Here is a 24,720-nt window from a genome sequence, read left to right on the forward strand (position 1 = left end):
CAAAAATATAATTGCTCTTTGTGTATTGATCTTGTATCCTGTGACCTTGTTATACTTGTGTATTAGTTCTAATAGCATTTTGTGCACTCCTTAGGCTTTTCTACATAGAGGATCATGTAATCTGCAAACAAAGAGAGTTTCACTCCTTCCTTTCCAGTAGGGGTGTCTTCTATTGCTTTTTCTTGCCTTATTACTGTGGCTAGGATCTCAAGTGTTATGTTGAATAGAAAAACTGAGAGTGGATACCTGATCTTAGGGGAAAAGCATTCAGTCTTTCACCATTTTAATATAATGTTCACTATAAGTTTTTCAATGACATGGTTTTTAAGGGCTGTGAGCAAATCTGGTCCAGCCTCCTTCCTAATTGCATAGATTCCACTAACAAGGCAGTCTCGGCGGAGAACCAGTCTTTTTGATACAGAGGTGAATGGTGGTAACTCAGGCACGCTGACCCATTTGGTACACCACTTCCTGTAGCTACTGACAAGGAGTCAGGTGTGTTTTACTTGCCTTGGCATCATCTGGGGAGTTTCTTGTCGATGCAACAGTCTAGAGAGACCTGGATTCTAGGCAGGATTTTGCCACTGCTGAGCAGGCAATCACTTAGCCTCCTCAAGAGCCAGTTTCCACATTAACAAAACAAGAGCAGTAATCCCTTTCCTGCCCACCTCTCGGCTTCAAGGGGTCAGAGCAGGTGGAAGACCTCACAAACTGAGGCAAAATGTCATTGTCATTTTTTAGAGGTAGGAAATGTGTCAATTACAGGAAGGAAAATAATCCAGAGGCTCTGACTATTTCCTTTCATTTATTGAGAATCACAGCCCTCCGGCCAGCAGAGAATGCTCATTAGACCATCAGGGCACCTCCACTCGAGGAGAGTGGCCTGATTTGGGCACTGAATAGAGAGGAAAGGGGAGGAGCAGAGAGATGGAGGAGTCTGGAAAACCCTGTCAAAGGGTGAGGTGGTGTCTCCCATGGGCAGTGCTGAAGCCCTGACTCTTTGGTTTCTCTCTCCCAGGACTGTGTCTGGTTGCCCCTAGGAAAAATGTTCGGTGGTGCACCATATCAGAAGCAGAGTTGGAAAAATGCTCCAAATTCCAGAAGAATATGGAAGAAGTGGATGGCCCCACTGTCTCCTGCACAAAGAGAACCTCCCGCCAGCAATGTATCGAGGCCATCAAGGTAAGTCAGTGCCATGTGTTGGGTGGGACCAAACTGAATGGAGGGAATGAAATGGAGTGAAATAGGAAATGTGTTTTCCCCTGCTTCCTCTGTTTTTCTCTCTGGGTACCTGTAAGTTGGGAGTGCTCCTTCCTCATAGGACACAAGGTTATTTTGAAAGCAGATATTAACATTCCAAAGTGGAGAGACCAAGTGTGGGGAATCTGGGGTTGCAACGCAAATTGTTAATAACAGCTGTTGCAAACACAGAAGCAGTCACATTGGATGAATATGTAACACTAACAAAAGTCACGGTCCCTCTGAAAGGTAAAACCTCCAGAAGATCATTACTGCCAAACCCCGAGCAAAGTAAGCTCAGCTGGTCTGTAGTTACCACATCACATTGCTGGGGAAGGGCCAGCCAGGGTACCGGGCACTGGACGGGTATTCATGCAAGACGTTTCCAGGGGGAGAGAAAAGGGACTCATGACTTCTGGATGATTTCAGATTCCTTTTGTTTTTTGAGATATAAGATCTACTGAAATAATTATAACTCATTCACTCAACATATATGTTCTGTGTCCCTGCCCTGCGCCATTGTTGTGGGTACTTGACTCTAGCACAGAGTGGGTAATTTGTGTCAAAGTTTTTAATAATATCTAGAGTTATCGAAACAGTATGTAGGGGGAAAAATCTAGTTTGAACAGTGTTGTGGGCTATTATTTTATAACTGTGGCGTGGGGGAAAAAGAGCACCCGCATACCTTGCTGGTTTAAAATACAAATTCTTAGACCCTATTCTAACCTATTCAACTGAGTACCTGTGATGAGGTTGCAAAATCTGCCTTTTTAATAAAAGCCCCCTTCGAAATCAGATCTACATACCACACATCAAATGACATGGTTGGAAATAAAACATGTATTATTGAAGAACCAAGGGACAGTTTAATTCTCAGAACTTTAGAGAACAAGAACTCCCATAGCTTTTAAGCAATGAACTAAATCATGGAGTAAACTGACAGATTGAAAAACATAACAAATTTAACTTATAGCCATTAAAAACACTTAACCAAAAAATTTAGAAAGCACCAGAATGAATATGCACCAGCTCTGACAAGGGTTTGCTATTTACTGTATACTCTAAAGAACTAGTTCAACCTGGTAAGAAATGTAGGGTCATATATGAAAAATGATATGAACCGAGCATTAGTAAGAGGGCATGCATAATTACTAAAAATAGGAAATGTTTCCCTTAGTAATCAGAGGAATACACACTTAAGCGATTGGTTAGCACTGGCATTTTCTAAAGTAATAGCAATAGAATAAAAGCCAGTCCTGCTGGTGATTTTATAGTGAAACTGATCTTCGTGATCGGTGGCATTCTAAATTGGCATTACGGATCTTCTGGAAGGCAGAATAACAACAGTGGCCAGGGCTATAAAGATAAACATGCTCCCTGTCTGCGTGACCCCACCCTCAGATGCCCATCCAAGGCAACAGGTCATCAGAAGGAAAAAAAAAAATTTATGAGGACAAAGCGATCCATGAACACATAGATACCACAGCAAAAAAAGAAAGTGCTGAACATTTAAGGAATTATTTGATAAACTATGGAACAACCACACTATCATAAAATTTTATGAGGTCCATCAAATCAATAAAGGCTGCAGAAGTAAGGAAATGTCATGCTGTTTTAGATGAGTAAAGCAGTCCACCAAATATTATCTCTACCAGATTGCAAATATAAGAAATATATAAGTATATGAGAAGTAATATGCCAAAGAGGATGCACATGGTTTACTATGATAATTTTAAGATAGCGTAATAGTTTTATTTTCTATTCGATAGAAAAGAACTTAAAAGAAATAAACATAGAGCAAAAGAATGGGAGAAAGCATCTAGGATAAACAACTTTAGATAGAAATGACTGAAATGAACGACCAATACAGGCAGAGGGGCTCATACAAAAGAGCCAACATAGCAACCCCAGGAGTTAAAGCCATTGAGCTGATGCAGAGCCCCAGAGGAGGGACCCTTGGCTCCAGAGGAGGACACCTCTCATAGGACATGAGTGAACATGACCAAAAGGCAACCCTTCTGAAGATCCTTCCAGCCACGGAGACTTGTGACCTCCTGGAATCAAATGGCCTGGGTTAGGGCGGACTCTCTCCTGAAGTTTGGTTGGTCTCTTTGCTTTCAGGCAAACGAGGCAGATGCTGTGACCCTGGATGGTGGTTTGGTGTTTGAGGCAGGCCAGGATCCCAACAAACTGCGACCCATAGTGGCTGAGGTGTATGGGACCCAAGAAAGTGAGTTGTCCCTGGAGACCCAGAAGCTGGGGTGGCCCTGGCCTTGGCCCTGGGCTCTGTGCAGTCAGAGGGGCTGAGCTGTAGAGGTGGGGTCTCGGATAGTCCCCCTTGCAGGGGATGGAGTCCCTGGGCTCTTCAGGCCAGATGCCCACCCACTGATGGAGGACATGCGTGTGCTCCCAGGGGAAACAGAGCAGGCCAGAGGAAAAGACAGCAACATGGCTCCCCTTTCGACCCGGGCAAGATCAAGGTGGGCTATTTTTCTCCCTCTAAGCCTTTTAATTCTCAGGCTAAGAGCTTTCAATTCTCTCGGTCCCTTTGCAGAGCAACGAATCCACTATTATGCTGTGGCCATAGCCAAGAAGGGCACCATCTTCCAGCTAAACCAACTACAAGGCGTGAGGTCCTGCCACACAGGCCTTGGCATGCCCGCTGGATGGAACATCCCCATGGGTACCCTTCGTCCGTTCTTAAACTGGAGAGGGCCACCCGAGCCCCTTGAGGAAGGTGAGGTGGCTGGGGGATGGTGGGCCATCTCTGGCACGGGTCTCCAGGCCAGCTGTCCCCACAGGCCACATGTGCGATGAGCCCAAGGCGGCCCTTGGGAGGCGGCAGCCGAGTCTGCCGTGGGCCAAGTGCATCTCTGTGCTCCCAGCCTCACAGGGAGGCTGTCCAGCAGGGGTGGGGGAGGTGGCTCTCCACCCGCAGGTGGCTCTCTGACGCTGGGAAGTGTGATGAGCTGTGGCTGGGCTGGCTCGCACTGTGTGGTCTACTTCTCTGTGTCCAACAGCTGCGGCCAAATTCTTCTCTGCCAGCTGTGTGCCCTGCGCGGATGGGGGAAGGTACCCCCACCTGTGTCGCCTGTGTGCAGGGACGGAGGGCAATAAGTGTGCCTGCTCCACCCAGGAACCATACTTTGGCCAGTCTGGTGCCTTCAAGTGAGTGAGAAGGCCCTCTTCTTCCCTGTCGCCTCAGCCACGGAGGCCTTTTCTCTGGCCCCAAATACAGCTCAGCCCGCCGGCCGGGCCCACAGAGCAGGTCCGGTTCTCCCACTGCCGTGTAGACAGACGTACTGAGTCCAAAGAGCGCACTGACTTTGCCTGGGACACATGCCCCTCCAGCCCCAACCCCTGCCCACCCCCCCCCCCCGGGTGCCTGTGAGCCATCCTCCCCCGCCCCCACCCCCTGGCAGTGGTCATTTCTTCTCCCTGGAGAACCCTGAGTCTGGCTTTGCCCTGTGATATCCTGGGTTCCCCTGCCAACTGCCGCCCTCTCCCTAACCACAGAGGAACTGCAGGGGTCTTGTCATGAGATGACCAGTCCCACGCTCCCGGCAGGACAGCTGAAGTGTCCAGGCTGATGTGGTCTTCCCCGCACGGGCCTCTACCCCAGCCGGGAGACAGCGAGCTCTGCCCGACCGCCCCCAGCACCCTCTGCCCCCGTGCTGAGGCAGAGGCTGAGCTGCTTCTCTTCCCCCATCTGCCTCCTGCGCTCGGGCAGTTTGGCAGAGGGAGGCCTCCCTGCTTGTCTGCCGGCCACCACTCAGTCCTGGAAGGAAGAACCACACGGTCAAGGACACTCAGACTTTACTCTCTGGTGTAGAGGCTTCAAACCCTTTTATATAGAAAGACCCATTTTGCCCTTTCAGCCTCTAACACAGGAGGAGCTGCAGGGGGAAGGGGGGATGTCTCTGGCCAGCACCTGAGCCATTCTTCCTCACCATCTACCTGGGGGTGGCTCCCGACCCCTCCCCAGATGGGGTGCTCCAAAGCCTCAGAGCCCTGACCTCTGTGGGTTGGACGCCCACGGGAGACAAGCCCTAGGACCCTGTTCTCCTGGGACGCACGAGGAAGAAATCGGGGAGGGCCGCTCCGTGCTGACCCTTCTGGTGCTTTCTCATTCCACAGGTGCCTGCAAGACGGGGCTGGAGATGTGGCTTTTGTCAGGGACAGTACAGTATTTGGTAAGAGGCAGGAGAACAGCCACGGGCACTCCTCCTTTTATTTTACTCTCTCATAATTTTGAGTATTGAGCTAATCGGACTCCTCACCTCTTGGCACACTATTATCAAGGTTCTCTTCAGGGCATGCCTCTTATGTCCTGTTATTTCCTGTTTGAAACAATCATTTTTCCTTAAATCCACCATACGCACTGCCCTTCTTTTCCTCATAGACAGCCCTGCCACGGTACTTGACACGGGTCCTTCGAGATGTATATGGTCTCGCAAAATGTAGAGTGCCCCTGTGTTTTTGGGTTCTAAGACCACAGAAGTTTCAACATTAGAAACCATGCTACTACCCAGATTTTCCACCCAACATTTTGTTTTAGAGATTTATCTATGTTGTATGTACGTCTGGTTCAGGAGTTCTAACAGTTGAGGAATGCTCCACGGAATGTGTCCAGCAGATTTGAAGTGCATGCTTACATTTTCTTCTGTTAGTATGATTTTGCTGTAGCCATTGTGATGAATGGCATTTGTCAAGGTCAAGAACTTTACCAAGTTCTCCATATTACTGATTTTCTGGCACTAAAAAACAAACAAGGTAGATGTTGAACATACACGTGCTTTTTCTGCATCTATTACTATTAGGATGATCTCATGGTTCTCCTCCTTTACTCCATTCAGGACGTGCATTGCTTCAGCTTTTTTGATGACTGACCATTCTTTCGTTAATGGAATAAATTGACAAAACTTAATCCTGATCTATTAGTTTTTAAAATACTCTGTTAGACTGAGTTAGCTAATGTATATCTGAGATTGATGCATTTATGTTCGTAAGTACAAAAGGCCTGTCTGTACTTCTCTCTTTGATTTTGAGATCAATGTCGTACTAATCTCATGAGTTGGGCAGCTTCCTGTCACTTTATGTATTCTGAAGCAACTTATGTATGAGATACATTAGCAGATCCAAATGGGGCTGACCTCACTCATAAAAACAGTCTTCTTTCCCCTTCTTTTGATAACACCCAATGTTGGGAAGTGATTCAGATGTATTTCCTGCCTTAAAAGTGTTTGTAATTTTTCTTTCTAGAGAGATGGGTGAGGCATCGCCCCCTGGCTGGCTACCTGGGGTTGCCTCTGCCACATGGCCCTTTTCTAGGCGGAGTTGCCATGGAAACAGATGGAGTCTGGTCCCCCCTCCTTGGCTGGCCTGGCTGCAGTCCTAATAATCCCAGAGCAGCCTGTCTGACTCAGAGGAACACTGGGCTTAGCCCCCAAGGCTTTCTGGGCACTATCTTTCTTTTTTGAATGTTCTGGAGCAATCCACTACCTTTCTGACCCCCCCCCCCCAGTTTTGCAGAGTGCGTCAGGGACAGTAGAGATTTTGGTAAGAGGCCACGATAGCTCATGGTTAATGCCTCCAGTGGGCTCATCTGGGCTCCCCTTCACTTCCACCCTTCCTCCAGAGAACCTGCCCAGCAAGGCTGACCAGGACAAGTATGAGCTGCTCTGCTTAAACAACACTCGGAAGCCTGTGGATGCTTTCAAGAACTGTCACCTGGCCCGGATCCCTTCGAATGCTGTTGTGGCCCGGAGTGTGAATGGCAAGGAGGACTTGATCTGGGAGCTTCTCCAGAAGGCACAGGTATCCATCCCCCCTCCCCCCATCCCCGGACGCCCTCCCCACCTGCTTGGATTTGGTGTGGGGAGATTCCTTCCTTCCCCAATCTCCTGCTGCTCCAGAAGTCGCTCTGCAGCCTCTCTGCACAAAAGTTAAGAAATTCAGTGAACTTCCTAACTCGGCTGTGCTCTGGACAGCAGAAACAATAAAGATCTCTCCAGCATTACTGATGAACAGTGTCTCATGGGCTGGAGCAGAAGCAGAGGGAGGATGAGGTAGTATTCTCAAGACCCTAAGGTGCTTGGACCCTAGCAGCTTTCTAAGGAATAAGCCACAGCTGAGCTCCTGTCACAGGGGTGGCGCCTGGGTCCCCGCACAGGAGGAAGTGAACTAAGGCTCCCGCCCTCAGAATCATCCCCCAGCTCCAGATATTGTTTTTCAGCATTGTGTTTTTTCTTTCCTCTCTATTTACCACTGAGACTGTAATTCTAATTTTTCCCGAATTAGGAAAAGTTTGGAAAAGACAAGTCATCTTCGTTCCAGCTCTTTGGCTCCCCTGAAGGGGAGAAGGATCTGCTGTTCAAAGACTCGGCCCTTGGGTTTTCGAGGATCCCCTCGAATATAGATTCTGAGCTGTACCTTGGCTTCAACTACATCAATGCCCTCCAGGGCCTGAAGGAAAGTGAGTGAGGCCTGGGCAGGCCCTGGGGGCAGGCTGGTGCAGGGGCAGCAAGCCACGGGGGAGGCCTTCCGGGAAGGACCCTGCTCCGGAGTGGTCCCTTCTCCATTGGAGGCAGATGCCAGTGTTCCATCAACCAAGCCAGGGCATTTTAATATGTCCAAACTCCTGTGACAGGCACCCAGTTAATGCTGTTCTATGTCCCTGTGTACATCAGGCTCCCCAGCCCTGATAGAACAATCAACGTGCCTCCGATGAAGTCAGATATATGCACAGGAACCAAGAGAGCCGGGGTGCTTCCAGGGATGAACCCCGAGGCCTGGTGGACACCAAGTCTGGCCTGGGGCCCTGCACCTGGCGGGGGATACCACAGTGGGCCAGCTCAGCCACAGCTGCTCCTCTCCTGGGTGCAGTGGGGAGGTGGGGGGGGGGGCGGTCACCAGGGCACCTCACTGTAGTTAATGGTGGTGACTGCCCTAAGGGAGTTCAGGGCTGGGCTCAACGCCCCCTGGGCCATCTCCTGGGACTGCCACTGTCTCTGTGCCCTGGAGGTTTTATCCCTCGGGACCGAGATATTAGGCAAGTCATTGCACTGAGGCTCGAAGGGTGGATTAGAAGCCAGGGAAGTCTCCAAAGGAAGGGGAATGAGAAGCCGGGGTTGCGCGCGCCTGGAGAAGGGGTTGCGTGCGCGTCTGAGGGTTGGAGCGGGAGAGCGGCAGGTGCGCGGGCGCTTCCCTGGGCCGGCGGGCGGCGGGCGGGCGCCGGGGTGTCCCCGCCGGGCTCTGGGCCCCACGACGGCCGCGACCCTGTGCGCAGAGGCTTCGGACGCGGCGGAGCGGCGCGCGCGGGTGGCGTGGTGCGCGGTGGGCACGGACGAGCTGCGCAAGTGCGAGCAGTGGAGGCGCGCGAGCGGCGGGACCGTGAGCTGCGAGTCGGCGCCCAGCGGCGAGGACTGCATCGCGCTGGTCCAGGTAGGGGCGCGATTACTGCCGGGGACCGGGGCGGGGGGTGGGGGGGAAGCATCGACAGGTAGCATGTCGAACACAACTGGCCGAGCTACACCGCCGTTCGGGGGGGTGATAGTTCCCCAGCCCCGGATTTCTTGGTGCGTGTGTGCATGTGCCCGCAACCATCCTGGATCGCACCAGCTCCGTAGGCTTTGAGTCCTTGTCACTTGACGGTACGTCGTGGCCATTTTCCCACGTGAATCTATATTCTCTGAAAACACTTAAAAATGATGTTAGGGTATCTTTCCTGTGTCTTTGGCTCGGTTTAGCCGTGATCCCATTCTGCTTTGTCCCCTTATTTCATTATTATAACCCTATAACCCCGTGGTGCTGCATCCCTGAATAGAAATCTTCAGCCACGTCTCCAGATATTTTTAGGAGAGCTGTCAAAAGAATGATTACTGACCCGAAGAGGGAGTTTGCAGTCTTGATGAATCCGTGTTCTGATGTTGGGGTGCAGGCTCGTTCATTCCCAGAGTGAGGCAGATCAGTCATTTCTGCTCACTTGTTGAACAATTTTTTTTTTAATTTTTAAAGATTTTAGTTATTGGAGAGAGAGCACACAAGCAGGGGGAGGGGCAGAGGGAGAGGGAGAAGCAGACTCCCCACTGAGCAGGGAGCCCCACATGGGGCTCCATCCCAGGACCCTGGGATCATGACCAGAGCTGAAGGCAGATGCTTAACAGATTGAGCCACTCAGGTGCCCCATGTTGAACAACTTCTGTGTAGCACTTTGAGTGTAGTGCCCACGGGATGCATCCCATGTGTCTCCTCAGTGAGAGAGGCTGGTCCAGGAGGGTGGCCCAAGAGTGCTTGGAGGACAGAGGGTCAGTGCCGCCTGTGCCTGGTCTCTGCATTGGAAATGACAGCATGAAAGACGTGCGAGGCTGGTGGAGAATCAATAGTGCACATAGTCTTTCCTTGGATGCTCCATTCAAACAAACCCCTGTCTCTTTCTGCTGCTTTATGGGAACACCTGACATTCTCTGACATGAAGCCATGCTCTTTGAGACCGTAAAGACAGGTGGGACGGGAGACAGCCTCACTGTGTGGTGCTGATGATCTGCTTTGGTTTTACAGAAAGGAAAAGCTGATGCCCTGAGCCTGGATGGAGGCCTTATCTATGTTGCGGGCAAGTGTGGTTTGGTGCCTGTCCTGGCAGAGAACCAAAGTAAGTCAGGGCAGTGTCCTCTCTGGTTTATTCCGCTGGGCCGTGGGAGGAGTAAGCCCACACAAGTGGAGATGTTGAGATGGATGGATGGAGTCAAACAGGAGAATCGGGGGAAAGAATAAAGGAGAGGGGCCCTTACCCACACAGCTTGCTGTGTTGAGGAGCGACAGAGCATAGATTGGTTTCCTCCTGTTCATTTAAAAAGAGGGGTTTCAGGGGCACCAGTGTGGCTGAGTCGGTTAAGCGTCTGCCTTCGGCTCAGGTCATGATCCCGGGGTCCTGGGATCGAGCCCCGCATCGGGCTCCCTGCTCGGCGGGGAGTCTGCTTCTCCTTCTGCCTCTGCCCAGCCCCCCACTCCTGCTCTCTCCCTCGCAAATAAATAAAATCTTTTTTAAAAAGATTTTTTATATATTTATTTGACAGAGAGAGACACAGCGAGAGAGGGAACAAAAGAAAGGGCAGTGGGAGAGGGAGAAGCAGGCTTCCCGCGGAGCAGGGAGCGCGATTCGGGGCTGGATCCCAGGACCCCGGGATCATGACCTGAGCCAAAGGCAGACGCTTAATGACTGAGCCACCCAGGCGCCCCAATAAATAAAATATTTAAAAAAAGATTTTAATAAAATATAATATACATACCGAAAAGTGCCCATAGGTGTGCCCTACTCAGTGATATTTCACGAACTGATACATCCCCTTGCGTGAGTGCCCAGACCAAGACACAGCAAGTTCCACGTGGCCCCGGGTGCCCTCCTGCCACCAACCCCCTTACTCCAGTCAGGGTAATGACCCCTGACCTCAGATGGCACAGAACAATTCTGCCTGTTTTTAAACCCTTCATGCGAGGCGTGTGCTTTGTACGTCTCTCCATTGTGTTACGGTGTTAACGTTTGTGCTATTTATCCAAAGGATATTGAATCTCATGGCTGTACGGTATTCTGTGGTGTGACTCAACCACAGTTATTTGTCCCTCCTATGGTGGAGAGGCATTTGGGTGGTGTCCAGCTAGTGGCCGCTGTGAACGAGCTGCTGTGAGCATCCGTGAACACACAGATGCCTTTCTGGTGCCTGGGACCACTGCACAGTCTCTTCGGATTTGATCCTGCGTCGCTGAGACTTAAAAGTTTGCGACTTCTCAACAAAGCTCAGTGTTTAATGACATTTTGCTTGTTTTTGTCCTTTCAGAATCACAGAACCCTAAATATACAGGTTGTGTGGATAGACCGGTGGAAGGTGAGTTGGAACCTGCTCATTTCAGAGTCAAGGGCAAGTCGTCCTTGTTGCCGGAGGAGGTGGCAGGAACTCACAGAAAGATATGCAGTGGCAGAAGCCTTAAGTTCTTTTGGGGATGCAGATAATTCATAGATGAGTAATTGTAATGAATCTTCTACTGACCTTCACACTTGGCAGAGAACTTTCAGAGTTGAACCAGGTCTCTTGCGCTACATCCCGTACTCTGAGCATCACCCCTGCCCTCCCGCCAGAGCCCATGCTTGTCCCCGATTCAGAAGAGCTCTGTACTCGCCCAGCGGCTCCCATATCACGGCGAATTGCCGGTGTATAACTCCGGGATGATGTGTGGCTGGTCAGGGACGGTTCCCGGCACTCACTTAAAGGCTCAGCTTGTCTTACTTCTTCATTTCATAGCTTAGATCAGTCTCACCTTCACATAGAGCAGCCGCTTAAGCTCTGACAATGGCCAGGTATCCGGGAGCATCACCGCCTCGGGGCTCTCCTCGACTTGCTTTGGCTCAGGCTGCAGACAGCTGCACTCAAGTCGATGCCAACCCCCTCCCCCCTCTTCTGTGGTTCAAGGGTACCTTGCTGTGGCCGTTGTCAGGAGATCAGATGCCAGTCTCACCTGGAACTCTCTGAGAGGCAGGAAGTCCTGCCACACAGCCGTGGGCAGGACTGCAGGCTGGAACATCCCCATGGGCCTGCTTTTCAACCAGACAGGCTCCTGCAAATTCGGTAAGGTGTCCTGAGGGAGTCGTGGGTGGGTGGGGGCGCTGAGCCGTGGGACCTCAGGGAAGGGCGGGGGCGGGGAGGGGCAGGCCGACTGTGGCCTGCAGGACTCTTCTGGGGTGAGCACTTTGTCCGTGTGGCTGCCCCCTGCAGACAGAGCAGCATTGAGTGGGTCTCTACCCTACACTTCACCTGCCCCAGCCCCCACCAAGATAAAAAACTGGAGGATCAGTCTGCTTTTCTGCACCCTAAGAATAGATGCAGGTTCTGAGAAGTACAGATGTTACTTTTTTTTTTTTTTATCTCTTGGAGCGCTGGATCCAAATTTCTCGTAGGCACTGGCTTCCTAATTTGGGGAAAGGCACCTGCCTACTTCAGGAGACAGACTTCTTCCTCCACACTGCCAGGAAACCAAATAAGAGCTCAAGGGTTCCGGCTCCGCCTGCTTCTGGGGCCTTCTCTCCCTGCCATGTGCCATGCTCCCACCCCATGTGTAAGCTGTGCCCCACCTGTGCGGGCCTGCTGATGTGGAAGTGTGGGGCTCGCCTCTCGTGCAGGCGTCTGCCTGAGGGGGGCGCTGCTGCATTTTGAGTGGATTTGGGAGCCTGGCTTGGGCAGACTTCCGTGGGGCTCTGCCCTCACCTTTGTCGCCCTTTCCAAGCCCCGTGGCTGCCTCCGAGCTGGGGGGACCTTAGCTGGTGCTCCCTGGGCCTCTCCGGAGGTTGACACACAGTGTGGCTCTTCCAGGGTCCGGGGCCGCACGAGTCTGGTAATGGGTGCTAGCTGCTCATCGAGACAGCACTTTCTTGTCCCCACCGTGTTCTCTCTCCTTCACCCACATAAGTCCCCATCAACTCCTGAACGTGGGTCAAATCACACGGTGAGTTAGTTCAGATTAAGTTCAGTGGCCAGGAGAGAAAACTCCAAGTAGCAGAGGCTTCAAGCAAGCAGAGGTTTCTTCCTCATGTAAGCAAAACCCAAGGGTTAGATTGTCCAGAGCTGCTGTGACAACGACATGGTGTCAGAGACCCGGGTTTCAGACATCTGGCTGCGATCCGTATGGCTGCCATGCTCAAGGTTGCTTCATGGCCCATGTCGCAACTGGAGACTGAGTGCCTCTGCCTGCCGTGTGCAGAAGGAAGGAGAAGGGGAGAAAGGCCTGTGCCAACTGTCTTCGAAGGGTGTTTCTAAGGTACTCACTGGTGAGGTCCGTACTAGCCACAGGGCATCTGGTCAGGCCAGTCTTTATTCTAAGGGACCAGGCACCCAGGTAAAAAGCAGGGTTTCTATTTCTGAGGAAAGTGGACATCAGATCCTGGAGGGTGGCCTGCAGGTTCTGCCGCGAGTTGCCGCCAAGTTCATCAGTTGAGTTTCCAGCCCGAGGCTGACACAATGGGACCCTCTGGTCAGTCCCTGGGCAGACTTCCTGTCAGTGCCTCCGGTGTGAAGCTCTTCTGATTTCTGCTGGGCCCGCGGTGGGTGGTAGCACGTGGCTGTGTGTGACAGCGAGTATGTGCTGTCTGTCCCAGGCCGTGGAATGAACCCAACCCAAGTTGCATGGTCTGCTGGGTAGAGAGGCCTCTTGTCTCGACTCAGGTGGGAAGCGCTGACTCCCATGTTCCTTCTCTGCAGATGAATTCTTTAGCCAGAGCTGTGCCCCTGGGTCTGACCCAAAGTCCAGGCTCTGTGCCCTGTGCATTGGCGACAAGGAGGGTAAGAACAAGTGCGTGCCCAACAACAGTGAGAGATACTTTGGCTACACTGGGGCTTTCAGGTGAGTTCTGCGGCCGAGCCTGCCCAGGGTAGGGCCCTGTCCTTCGTCCCTCATCTTCCAGAATCTTGGCAGGGCATTTCTAAGGAGACAGATACGGCCTGTCACAGCAGAGCCAGGGGGCAGCCTGGGGGTCCACTAAGAGGCTGAACCCCTGAGGGTTCTCCCACTCTTCCCTGGAGGCTACCACAGGGCTTCTCCCACGGGGCTGCATGACCTCAGCTCTCCTGGGCTACTCCCCAGGGCTTGGGGCCAAAGTTAGCCTCAGTGGGCCTCAGGGTCCTCCTTCTCAAAATCAAATGGGTCGTGTTTGGTGGTCTCTTAAGTCCTTTCTACAATTCAATTTTATGGTGGGCAAGACTTCTCTTCTCTTTCCTGTAGCCACCAACCGCGCCCCGCCCCCCCAATCAGGGTTGTCATTACGTCTCACTCTTTACTTTTCTCTTTGATTTCAGCCTTAGAAATGGCAAAGACAAAGCAGTAGTGCAATGTTATTCTCCACTAGTAAAGTGAAAGATAAACCAAAAAATAAGTTTTCAGAATTCATCAGTTACAGCCACTTAGTGATGCACAGTAACTATCCATAATTCAAAATTACAACCCCGTTCATACAGATGTCAGTTGTCACTTCTCAGGGGCCCTCCCCAACCTCTTTTTCTCTATTCATCAAGAATATATTGCACTTGGGGTGCCTGGATGGCTCAGTCGGTTAAGCGTCTGGCTCTTGACTTCAGCTCAGGTCTTGATCTCAGGGTTGTGAGTTCAAGCCCTGGGTGTGGAGCCTACTAAAAAAAAAAAAAAAAAAAAAAGATATTGCACCACCAGATGGCGTCATGGATCTGACAATGATCATGGCCAAACTGGGGTCTTTGAACTTTTTAATATATAAATTCAGTAGCCTTCGCTCCAATGATGGGATGATGTAGACGTAACTTTTACTATAGTGTGAGAGACTCATGAAAATATTTTGTGAATGTACAAGAATATCTTTAAAAGACTAAGGATTTGCAAATGGAAAAGTTGTGATGTGATTCTGCTCAGAAATACTGAGTAGACACATATCTGAGAAAAACCCAGAGGAACTACTATGTGGTTTTTTTTTTCTTTTAAACTCGTGGGAAGGTATTATTTCATTGGAAACACCTACGCTTTAGTATTCCTCTTTATACAAGAAGGAAATGCTTTGCCTTTTATGTAAACTGAAAGCTGGACCCAGAAGTCCTTTCACCTCTGTATTTCTAACTAACATCCTTAATTTTCAATTTTCAGCTATTTTCCTTTGACTTTCCATTATGGAAGAAGTTCTAGCCTCTCCTGCTGCTCTGTGTCTCACAAACACAAATTTCACCTGCTTGCAGCACCCAACAGATTTATGTCATGTTCAGTGCTTACATTATTATGAATATGTAAATATTCTCATATTAAATACGTGGTATAATAAGGTTATACTTCCCTTATGGTACAGGGTTTTTTTTTTTTAAGATTTTATTTATTTATTTGAGAGAGAGAGAGAGCACATGAGAGGGGGGAAGGTCAGCGGGCGAAGCAGACTCCCTGCCAAGCAGGGAGCCCGATGCGGGACTCGATCCAGGGACTCCAGGATCATGACCTGAGCCGAAGGCAGTCGCTTAACCAACTGAGCCACCCAGGCACCCTGGTACAAGGTTTTTGTTTACTCTAGAGTTAATAGGTGTCTTCTTTCTTTCTTTCTTTCTTTCTTTTTTGCTTAATTTTCTGTGCTTAAAAAAATCACTAATTCATCTCAAAACCCTTAGCCAGTAGTGTAAACCTGCTAAGAATACATGCCCAGAGTGAATGCCGGCTCAGGTTCATCAGATGCTTGGGAATCTTGCTCCCGCCCAGTTGGAACTGATGTTCTCTAGGCCCCCCGCACAGCTGTGGTCCTGGGATTCCCGTTGACGGTCATTCTGGGATTTCCCTTCGACGTACATCTTGTTCAATTGCCTGTTTCCTGGATTCCATATCTTTTGCTCTCTTGGTTTTGTTGGCACACAACACATCTTTTTGGGAAACGCTGAATTGGCATTGCTGTTCTTTGAGTATTACATGTCTGGAAAACATCTTTGTACTACCTTTGAAAAATTTATAGTTTGGGTGGATAACTGTCGGTTGAAAAACATTCTCCCTAGGGATTTTGACAGGATTTTCCCTTTCTGGGAAATGACAGCATCAGCTATTTTGAACAATTGTCTCACTAAAAACAAGCAAAAAGTTTGGATTAGTCCACATGCACGTGTGCGTGCGTGTACACACACAAACATTCTTAAGAATATCGAATAAGTGACAAAGTAGCAAGATTATTAAGGGAGAATAGGAATTCAGAGAGCTAAGTGTTCACTTTGTCCTGAGGACATTTACCTGTCGTGACAAACTTGAACACAGAGGTTACATACACCTTTAAGGTAGGAGCGAATCAGAAGTAATTTCCACACCTACTCCTGAGGGCATCAAGTTGCTGGATGATGAGGAAAACAGGGAGGAGAATGCACACCATCCCTGAGAAACGGAAAGCATGAGCCATCTCCTGCATGGATTTGCAGCTCAAACTTATATCCCCTAGAATGGTCCAGAAATTCTCAACTCAAAAATATTTTTAAAAGTGGTCCCCTCTAGAAACCTGCCTGAAAGACAGCTCCTTCAGGATAGGCTTCAGCGATTGCTCAAAAATCCTGTCTCGATAACAATGAGCAGTACACAGTCAAAAGTAGCTATAATAATATTAACTGAAAACACGGGGAAAGTTACTAGAAGCAACATCCATCAGAAAAAACAAGGTAGTATTTTTTTATAAAAGAATAAATTGAACTTCTGCAAAGGAAAAAATATAGCAATTGAAATTAGCTACACAGTTGACCAGTGTAACAGCTTAGGCATAGCTAAAAAGAGAATTAAGGAAGATATGTGAAAAAATTATCTGGAATGTAACAAAAAAGACAGAAACTAGAGCAAATTCAAAAATTTAAAAGCATTAATCTGTTGTCTTCTAAATCTAGAATTTTTGTTGAGAAATCTGATACCATTTTGGATTCCTGATTCTTTGTATATGACTCTTCCTTTTTGAAAAAAATTGATTTTTGAGTTTTCAACTTATTTGTAACTTCCTTGTTCTGAAAGAATGAGCTTTAGGAGGGTTAGGAAGTATCTTAGGTGCACAGGTTGACACAAAGCATATTTTGTGAAGAGTAAAGAAATTAGACACCTATACTTCTGTCTTAAATGTGTGTTTCTCTCTAAATTTACAGAGATTTAACAATGAATGAAAAATACTTTTCAGGAAAAATTCATTTGGGGTTCTATCAAAAGTAAAATGTTTAGAAAACAAGTTTCTTAAGAAGTTTCTGAGTTTTTAAAAAATGATTTAAAAAAAATCTCCAATGTTCTGAAACTTCACACTGATATTTCTTTATGTGAGTCTCCTTTTAATCCTTTGGATTGGGCACTTGGTGGGCCTGTTTCATCTGGAAGCTCAAGCTGTTCCATTCTGGGAAATTTTAATTCATTATTTCTTTGATAATTTCTACTCTGTTTTCTCTGATTTCTCTTTAAACCTTAATTCTTAAATTATTGACTCCTGGGTTATCATTTCATTTTCTTCTTATTTGTTTTTTATAGTTTGCTTTTCTCTATCTTCCAGTTTCTGGGATATTTCTTCAGCTTAACCTTTTAATCATTATATCATTTTTGAGAATTTTTATGATGATTTTTTATTTTCTAAGAACAGTTTGTGTTCTGACTGCTCCTTTTTTAGAACTTCTTGTTCTTCTTTTATGAATGCTATACTTTCTTTCATCTCTTTAATGATATTCATTATAGTAAAAAAAAAAGTTTTATTCTCTCTCCTGTATTGACTCTGTATTTTCTGAGTATAATCAGCTACATTTTTAAAACATTTTTTAAAGATTTTATTTATTTATTTGACAGAGAGAGACAGTGGGAGAGGGAACACAAGCAGGGGGAAGGGGAGAGGGAGAAGCAGGCTTCCCGCGGAGCAGGGAGCCCGATGCGGGGCTCGGTCCCAGGACCCTGGGATCATGACCTGAGCCTAAGGCAGACGCTTAATGACTGAGCCACCCCGGCGCCCCTTAGCTACATTTTTTCCAGTATTTCTTCAGTGGTTTCTGACCATTTGTCCATATTTAAGAATGAAACACTAGTGCTGTGAGTTTTGCATCGGGTGCCACGTCTTAGCTTGGTTATGGGTCTCACCTATGGGGCAAATGGTTTGTGTCATTTCACCGTGGAGCTTCCCCATGTCAGAATCCATAGGAATTTTTCTTGGATTGATCAGCTTTTCCAGAGAAAAATCATCCTGTATGCTTCATGGGAGGCTGAGTGGGGGAAAGAGGTTATGATTTAACCTTCCAGAATATAGATATTCAAACCACTCTCTGATGTCCGTGTTGGGCCTCTGCTCTCCACTGTGCTTGGCTCTCTGTCGTTAATGTTGTTCAGGTTCAGTCTCTCATGAACAAACCTTCAGTCTTCTGCTGGGGGAGGTGGGGAGCCACCCCCCATCCGTATGGAATAGGAGGGCACCTACGCTGTGTCTGTACACACTCAATCCAGTCCTCCTGTCTCAGCCACTTTCGTGGTGCCTGGTACTTCTAGCTGATGAGCTTTTCTGGAGTTCTGTAGCACACCTCGGTTCTTCTGGGCTTCCCTCACTTTCAGCATATGTTACAGCTGTTTTTGCTCCGCTGGGTCAATTACAGCTCATTGATTTGCTCTCCGCCTTCCAAACATTGTCAGTATTACCCTCTCTCTTCCCCCCTGCCCGCCTCTTGCTCACGGTTTCTGGCTTAAAAAAAAACTCACTAACGTAAAAAACCCCAGCAATCTCACTAACGTCATGTTATTGGGATTCTAGAAGCAGGGAAGGTTCACAAACGTATGTGTTCAAGCTACCATTTTAAACCATAAGTTCCTAGAAATTTTTATCTTTATCTGTTCCATGTTTCCTCCCGTGTTTCAGTTTTTATAATCTATATTACAAATATTTATGAAAACCCTAATAGTTTCTCTTTTGTGGCAATGTGTTTATTTTCTGGAACATTTTAGGTGTCTGGCGGAGAGGGCTGGAGACGTCGCGTTTGTGAAAGACGTCACTGTCTTGCAGAACACGAATGGTAAGCGAAGTGTTTCCCTTTCGCATCTCAGTATTCAGGTTTGCAATTGGGAAGCTGTTATAACCTGTTCTAGGCTTTGGATCAAGTTACTTCCAAAATTCTTCACCTCTTCATGCCACATGGTATGTCTGTGAGTGTCACATTGATTTTGAAACCAAATTCCCTCTCTCTCTGTCTTACACACACACACACACACACACACACACACATACACACACACACACACACACACACACCAGCCATCCTCAGTAGCAAATGTCTCCCTGGCTTTGTCTAGTCAGCCTCAGAAGCACACCATCTCCCTGTCCCATAGTTTTAAAAAAGGAAATAAAGGCCTTCATTCAGACCTGTGTGAGCCCTCTATTTGGAAACTCCTTGGGAGTCTTAGGTGACAAAGTCACAGGCAGGTACAGTTAATAGAAGATGAATAATAATTGCCAACTTCAGCCCCCCAAGCCATCTGGCCACCTTCCAAACCGCAGCCTTCTCCTGAACCGCCCCTCGGCCCCCACGGTCCCCAGCAGATGACTAGCCACTTCAGCCTCTGAGGAAGAACCTCCTCGACCTTCTGCTTCTGTCCTTCAAATATTGGCAGTCACAGCCCCTCCTCCCTTCTTCTGATCCTCCCCATGTCTCTTGGGAGAGGTACTGAGGACAGACATAAAAATCTGGAGTGATCTCAATATCAAATAGATAAAGCCAAGAGAATGGATAAAGTGTCTTTGTTTCTGTTTTGTTTTGTTTTTGAGGGAAGAAGGGGCAGAAGGAGCGAAGCTGGGGTCTGAACATTGAACCTGTGTTTGCACAGACACAGACATGCATACAATTCCATTTCAAATTTATGAACCATTAATCTAAGTGATCTCCAGGGATTGATTGATGTCAGTTTTTTTTATTGAAGTATAATTAACATACAGTGTGATAGTAGTTTCAGGTATACAGTATAGTGATTCAACACTTCTGTACATGACTCAGTGCTCATCACGATAAGTGCACTCTCGATCCCCTAGAGCAATGTCAGATGTCAGTGTAAGTTTCTTCGTGATTTCACAACTGTTTTTTTTTTTAAATTAATGGATCATATTCGATAAACTTGTAGAAGTTTCTGTCCTTTGTCTGGCTATACACTAAGAGCATTTGAATATGAAGGGAAGGATAAAACACTTTCTTCTTGAACATAAACCAGATATTCTTTTTCTGGAACTCGCTGGAAAATAGGGCACAGGTGGAGGGCGTTCTTTTTAAAAAATTAATAGCTCTCTTGAGATATAATTCGTGCTATAAAAATCCACCCATTCCGAAGGGGAGTAAGTCGGAGGGGGAGACGAACCATGAGAGACGATGGACTCTGAAAAACAAACTGAGGGTTCTAGAGGGGAGGAGGGTAGGGGGATGGGTTAGCCTGGTGATGGGTATTGAGGAGGGCACGTTCTGCATGGAGCGCTGGGTGTTATGCACAAACAATGAATCGTGGAACACTACATCAAAAACTAATGATGTAATATATGATGATGAACATAGCAATAAAAAAATTAAAAAAAAAATCCACCCATTCCAAGTGTGGGATTCAGTGGTCCCTAGCACATTCATGGAGCGCCACACCCACCAGCCCAGTCCAATTCTAGAACACTCTAGAACGCCCCATGAAGTACCCTGGCACCTTTCCCCACGCCTCCAGAGCTGCCAACCACCAGTCTCCGCTCTGTCTCTGTAGATTTGTCTGTTCTGGACGTCTCACAGAAATGGGATCACATGGCCTTTTGTGACTGGCTTCTTTCACTGAGCATCCTGTTTTCAGGGCTCGTTCACGCCGTAGAATGCGTCAGGGCTTCACTCCCTTATGTTCCTGGATCCTGTCTGCTTGTATGGAAGCGGCACCGACGTTTGCTATATTTGAAGTTTGTATAGCTTGTGCGGACAAAACTTCCTTCCCTCTCCCTCGCGTCCCTGCGACCCGCATATGCGCATTTCAGGAGAGGCCAGTGGACTCCTCCGACCCACCTGACTGAGCGGGGGCAGCCCCGTGGCTGATGCCGCCTTTCTTTCTCTCCCCAGGCAGGAACACTGAGGCCTGGGCTAAGGATTTGAAGCTGGAGGACTTTGAACTGCTATGCCTCGATGGCACCCGGCAGCCCGTGACGGAAGCTGGGAGATGCCACCTGGCCATGGCTCCGAACCACGCTGTGGTATCTCGGGAAGATAAGGCGACACATTTGAAGCAGGTGCTGCTCAACCAACAGGTGTGGATGACCAGGGCCTCCTGCCTTCTCCTAAGTGCTCGGGCTGCTGCGAGGCGGGGCGGTCACAGTGCTAAAGGGGTAGCAGCCCATCCAGAGCCCCCCTCTCCCGTTCCTCTGCTGAACGCTGGTGCTGACCTTGTTCGTTTCATGCCGAGGAGCTGCCCAGAGTCTCAGTGATGAGAACACCAGAGGCGTCCACATGTGTAATCTCTAGACACGACACACCCAGAACTTCTATAGATTGAAGGCTGTGGGAAGTGGTTTGAAGGGAACCATGCAATTTCCTTAAAGTCTGTGATTCTCTTTTAGAGCTTCTAGTTTTGTATTAGAATACCTTGTGTCCAGGTTGCTTTAAAGGCCCTAGAATGACAATAATGGGTACAGTAACCTCACTGTGGCACACTCACTGGTGCTGATAAGAGGGGGTCCATCATGGAGGTGTGTTGCTCTCGCCCTGCGGAGGAGGCTAAGTGACCCACCCGCCCAAGGCAATGACCTGATCAATGGCAGAGACGATTTCCAGTGCAGACTGTCTGTCTGCTGGAGCTGGCCTCTCAGAATGCTGTAGGTGATCAGCTTTTGGGGGAGAGCTCAGAAATCCTCAGCTGTCATCTAGCCACCCCGAGTTTCTACGGGAAGAGGTCACAGATGGACACGGAGGGAAAGATGGCGGGAAGTGAGATCAGAAGTAGCGAGGGGCCCAGGCACTACCCGGGTGGATCTGCCACCCCCGGGGCACGGGCCGCAGGAGGACATGAGGCAGGGGAAGTCTCAGCCAAGCAGTGGAAAACCTCTAGAACACAGCTCCTTTTGTTCCGTGGGCTTCCTGGGGCTGAGCCTGGATGGAAGAGATGTCTTTGGCCTCTCCCAATCCATACGTTCTCCTGTTTCCCTCGGCCTCTCCCTTGCCGTCTGCCCTGTTACTACAGGATCAGTTTGGAAGAAACGGAGCTAAATGCCCGAGAGAGTTTTGCTTGTTCCAGTCTGAAACCAAAAACCTTCTGTTCAATGACAACACGGAGTGCCTGGCCAGACTCCAGGGCAAAAACACGTACGAAGAATATTTGGGATCAGCGTACGTCACGGCCGTCGCTAATCTGAGACAGTGCTCAAGCTCCCGTAAGTGGAACGCCCCAGAGAATCCAGTACGCGGGAAGGGTGGCGAGGTTGCAGGGCCAGGAGGCATTCTAGGAACGAAGATGGGAATAAGAAAGTTAAGGTGCTGTACTATCCCACTGCCTCAGAAAGTTACAGAGTCACTGATGAGATGAAAGACAGAGAAAAATAAGGCAGTGGTCGTATGCGAAATTTTTATAATGCTGATAGTGCCTGTCATGGGTTTTAGAAACTGTGATTCATTTTATCCAGTAGAATGAAGGGTGTGTGTGTATGTATGCGGGTATATGTACATACATACATATGCTCATATACATGTGTGTATTCGGAAATGACAGATTCTGGTCTCTAGACAGTTACCATAAATACCAGCCGTGGAGAATACAAATTCCCAGAAAGTATCTTAGCCAGGAAAATGTATTGACAAATAATTTGCTCCTTTAAAAACATTTGTAAGATATTGCAGAGTGTTGTAAGGCTCCAGGCGGTGATTCTAAAATTGCAATGTGCACTGCCTCCCCTGCGCATGGGGTCACCCAGAGTCCTGTTTCTGGTACCTCGTCAGACAGCTGGAGGCTTTGGGGTGGTGGGGGCCCAGCGATGGGGTGGGGCCAAGAAGCTCTGTATCAGTCCTTCTCAGCTAGGTGCAGTCCCCTCCCCCCCGCCCCAGGGGACGTTGGGCAATGCTTGGAGGTATTTTTGATTCTTACAACTTAGGGTGTGCAGCTGGTGTCTGTGGGCAGAAGCCACGGATGCTGCTAAACAAAGCAGAGAACAGCCTGGCCAACAAAGAGTTCCCCGGCCCCAAATTGTCAACACTGTCACTGCTCTTTACCAGCCAGCAGCTCGGGGAATTGTGATCAGGTGGTCCGAGGACTCCGCTCTGACAAAGAGCTATTCTTGTGAGGGCAGGGCCCGTGTGTCCCTGCTGCACCCCTCACTTAGCACAGTGCCTCAAACAAAGCAGGCCTCGGCGAGTACTGGTGAATGCATGAGTGCACAAGTAGGAGAGCACCACCTCAGACAGACTGGCATGAAGTCGAGCAAGTTGATTGCTCCCATCTGAGGACCATCTGTGTCTTGTGAACTTGAGTGTAACAACTGATTCAGTTAAAGGCAAATGGGATGAGGCCTGTGTCACTCAGGCCAGGGCAGGAAGTCACTGGGGTTAGTGAGGGCCAGGGCCGTGGTGGCCGCCATTAGGAGGCGGCTCCGGGGGCGGGGGGGGGGTGGCGCGAGGTGAGCAAGCGCGGGCCGAGGGTTGGTGGGACAAGACAGGGGAAGGTCTGTGTTTCAGTACTTCAGTCCTTGATTGATCTCTTGGTTTAAAAAAAGATCAGTTTCTGAATCTCCGGCTCTGGTGTGTCCCACAGTGCTTCTGGAAGCCTGCGCTTTCCTGAGTAGATAAAACCTGCCCAAAGACGGCCTGGCCTCCCTTCCTGAGGCGCCTCAGCCCCTCGCTGCTCCCGGCCCTTCCCGGAGGTGCTGGGCCTTCTCCCTTCCTGGCCAATCATCTGCTTTCCCAGCTCTCCCTGCTGTCATCCTCGCAATAAATAAAATGAGAAGGACCGTTGATTTTCATTCCTCGTAAAGCGTCATTCATCTTTTCTAGATTTTATGCTGAAATCATGTGTCTGATCAAGTGCCGGCGCAGCTGGCCTTTCGTTCTGCATTTTCCAGGTTCAGGGCCTCCTCTGTCCTGCAGTTTCTGGCAGCAAAGGACAGGCCCAGCAGCTAGTGTCCCCAAGGGCATCGGCTTGTTCACATGGATGTTTGCGCGTGTGCGCGTGTGCGCGTGTGTTTCTAGGGCAGGGGCAGGGAATAGGGAGTAGGAGTCAAGGCTTTAGTGAAAGAAACTGGATATCACAAAGAGTTTTGAGTATTTGGTATTTTAAATAAATTGTGTCAGGTACAGCGAATGTACAAATAATACAGGTGTCATAGGGAGAGGTGACAACCTTCTGTCCCTTGGCCTTCTGACAGGCCTTATTGTCCCCCACCTCTGGCTAACCTCCACTCACTCGTTCCCCCCCCCGCCACTTTCCTCGGCCCAGTTCTGGAGAGCACGGTCCAAGCGGGCTGCCCTCTCTTCCTTCAGCAAGGGAGTGGGCTGGTTGGGCCACTCTCTCATTCTCCCTGCACCTCACTGTGATTGGGTTCTAACCTGTTCTCTCTCCTGGGTGGTTCTGGGAAAGGACGCCCATGCCCTCCCGAACCGCCAAGCTTCTCATGGTTTCCCGGTCTCGTTCCCTGAGCCCGTGGCTGCTCCTGACCCTATGGCCCACACAGTCCTTCTCGAACCCCGTTCCCTCAACTTCCATACCATTCATTCTCCTCTCTGGCCTTCCTTCCTCTGCCTTGTGGAGGGCCCATGCTTTGTCCTTTAACTGTGTCCCCCATGGCTTTCTTCTCCAGGGTGTTGCTTCTGACCCACGAGAGAACCAGATGATGGGGTCTCAGCTACTAATGCAGACTTTCTTCCAGAAAGTGGGGCTCACTGGTGCTTAGGTACCAGCTCTCTCAGATTGCTAACTTTTCCTCGGGAAGGGATCATTTTCCAGCTTTCAGTTTTTTCCATTAGCTCATTGGACGCA

At 49.0% G+C, this 24,720-nt stretch overlaps 1 protein-coding gene across 1 annotated transcript in view; it reads left to right on the top strand.

The window, feature by feature from the left end:
• The window catches only part of LTF (lactotransferrin), a 28,714-nt gene extending 5,007 nt beyond the window's left edge, over positions 1–23,707 (top strand). Inside the window, exons 2-17 of the mRNA XM_028086993.2 lie at positions 1,019–1,182; positions 3,361–3,469; positions 3,794–3,976; positions 4,260–4,407; positions 5,377–5,432; positions 6,878–7,056; positions 7,540–7,714; positions 8,528–8,682; positions 9,799–9,889; positions 11,073–11,120; positions 11,703–11,858; positions 13,485–13,626; positions 18,703–18,770; positions 20,826–21,010; positions 21,940–22,129; positions 23,500–23,707. Of these exons, the coding sequence (XP_027942794.1) occupies positions 1,019–1,182; positions 3,361–3,469; positions 3,794–3,976; positions 4,260–4,407; positions 5,377–5,432; positions 6,878–7,056; positions 7,540–7,714; positions 8,528–8,682; positions 9,799–9,889; positions 11,073–11,120; positions 11,703–11,858; positions 13,485–13,626; positions 18,703–18,770; positions 20,826–21,010; positions 21,940–22,129; positions 23,500–23,534 (2,084 nt within the window). The 3' untranslated portion in view covers positions 23,535–23,707. The remainder of the gene's footprint in view (positions 1–1,018; positions 1,183–3,360; positions 3,470–3,793; positions 3,977–4,259; positions 4,408–5,376; positions 5,433–6,877; positions 7,057–7,539; positions 7,715–8,527; positions 8,683–9,798; positions 9,890–11,072; positions 11,121–11,702; positions 11,859–13,484; positions 13,627–18,702; positions 18,771–20,825; positions 21,011–21,939; positions 22,130–23,499) is intronic.
• Positions 23,708–24,720: the final 1,013 nt, after the last annotated feature.

Source organism: Eumetopias jubatus, unplaced genomic scaffold (genome assembly GCF_037043125.1).
Source record: "Eumetopias jubatus isolate StellerSeaLion01/CBP00866 unplaced genomic scaffold, mEumJub1_p1.0 scaffold_1, whole genome shotgun sequence".
Lineage (NCBI taxonomy): Eukaryota > Metazoa > Chordata > Mammalia > Carnivora > Otariidae > Eumetopias > Eumetopias jubatus.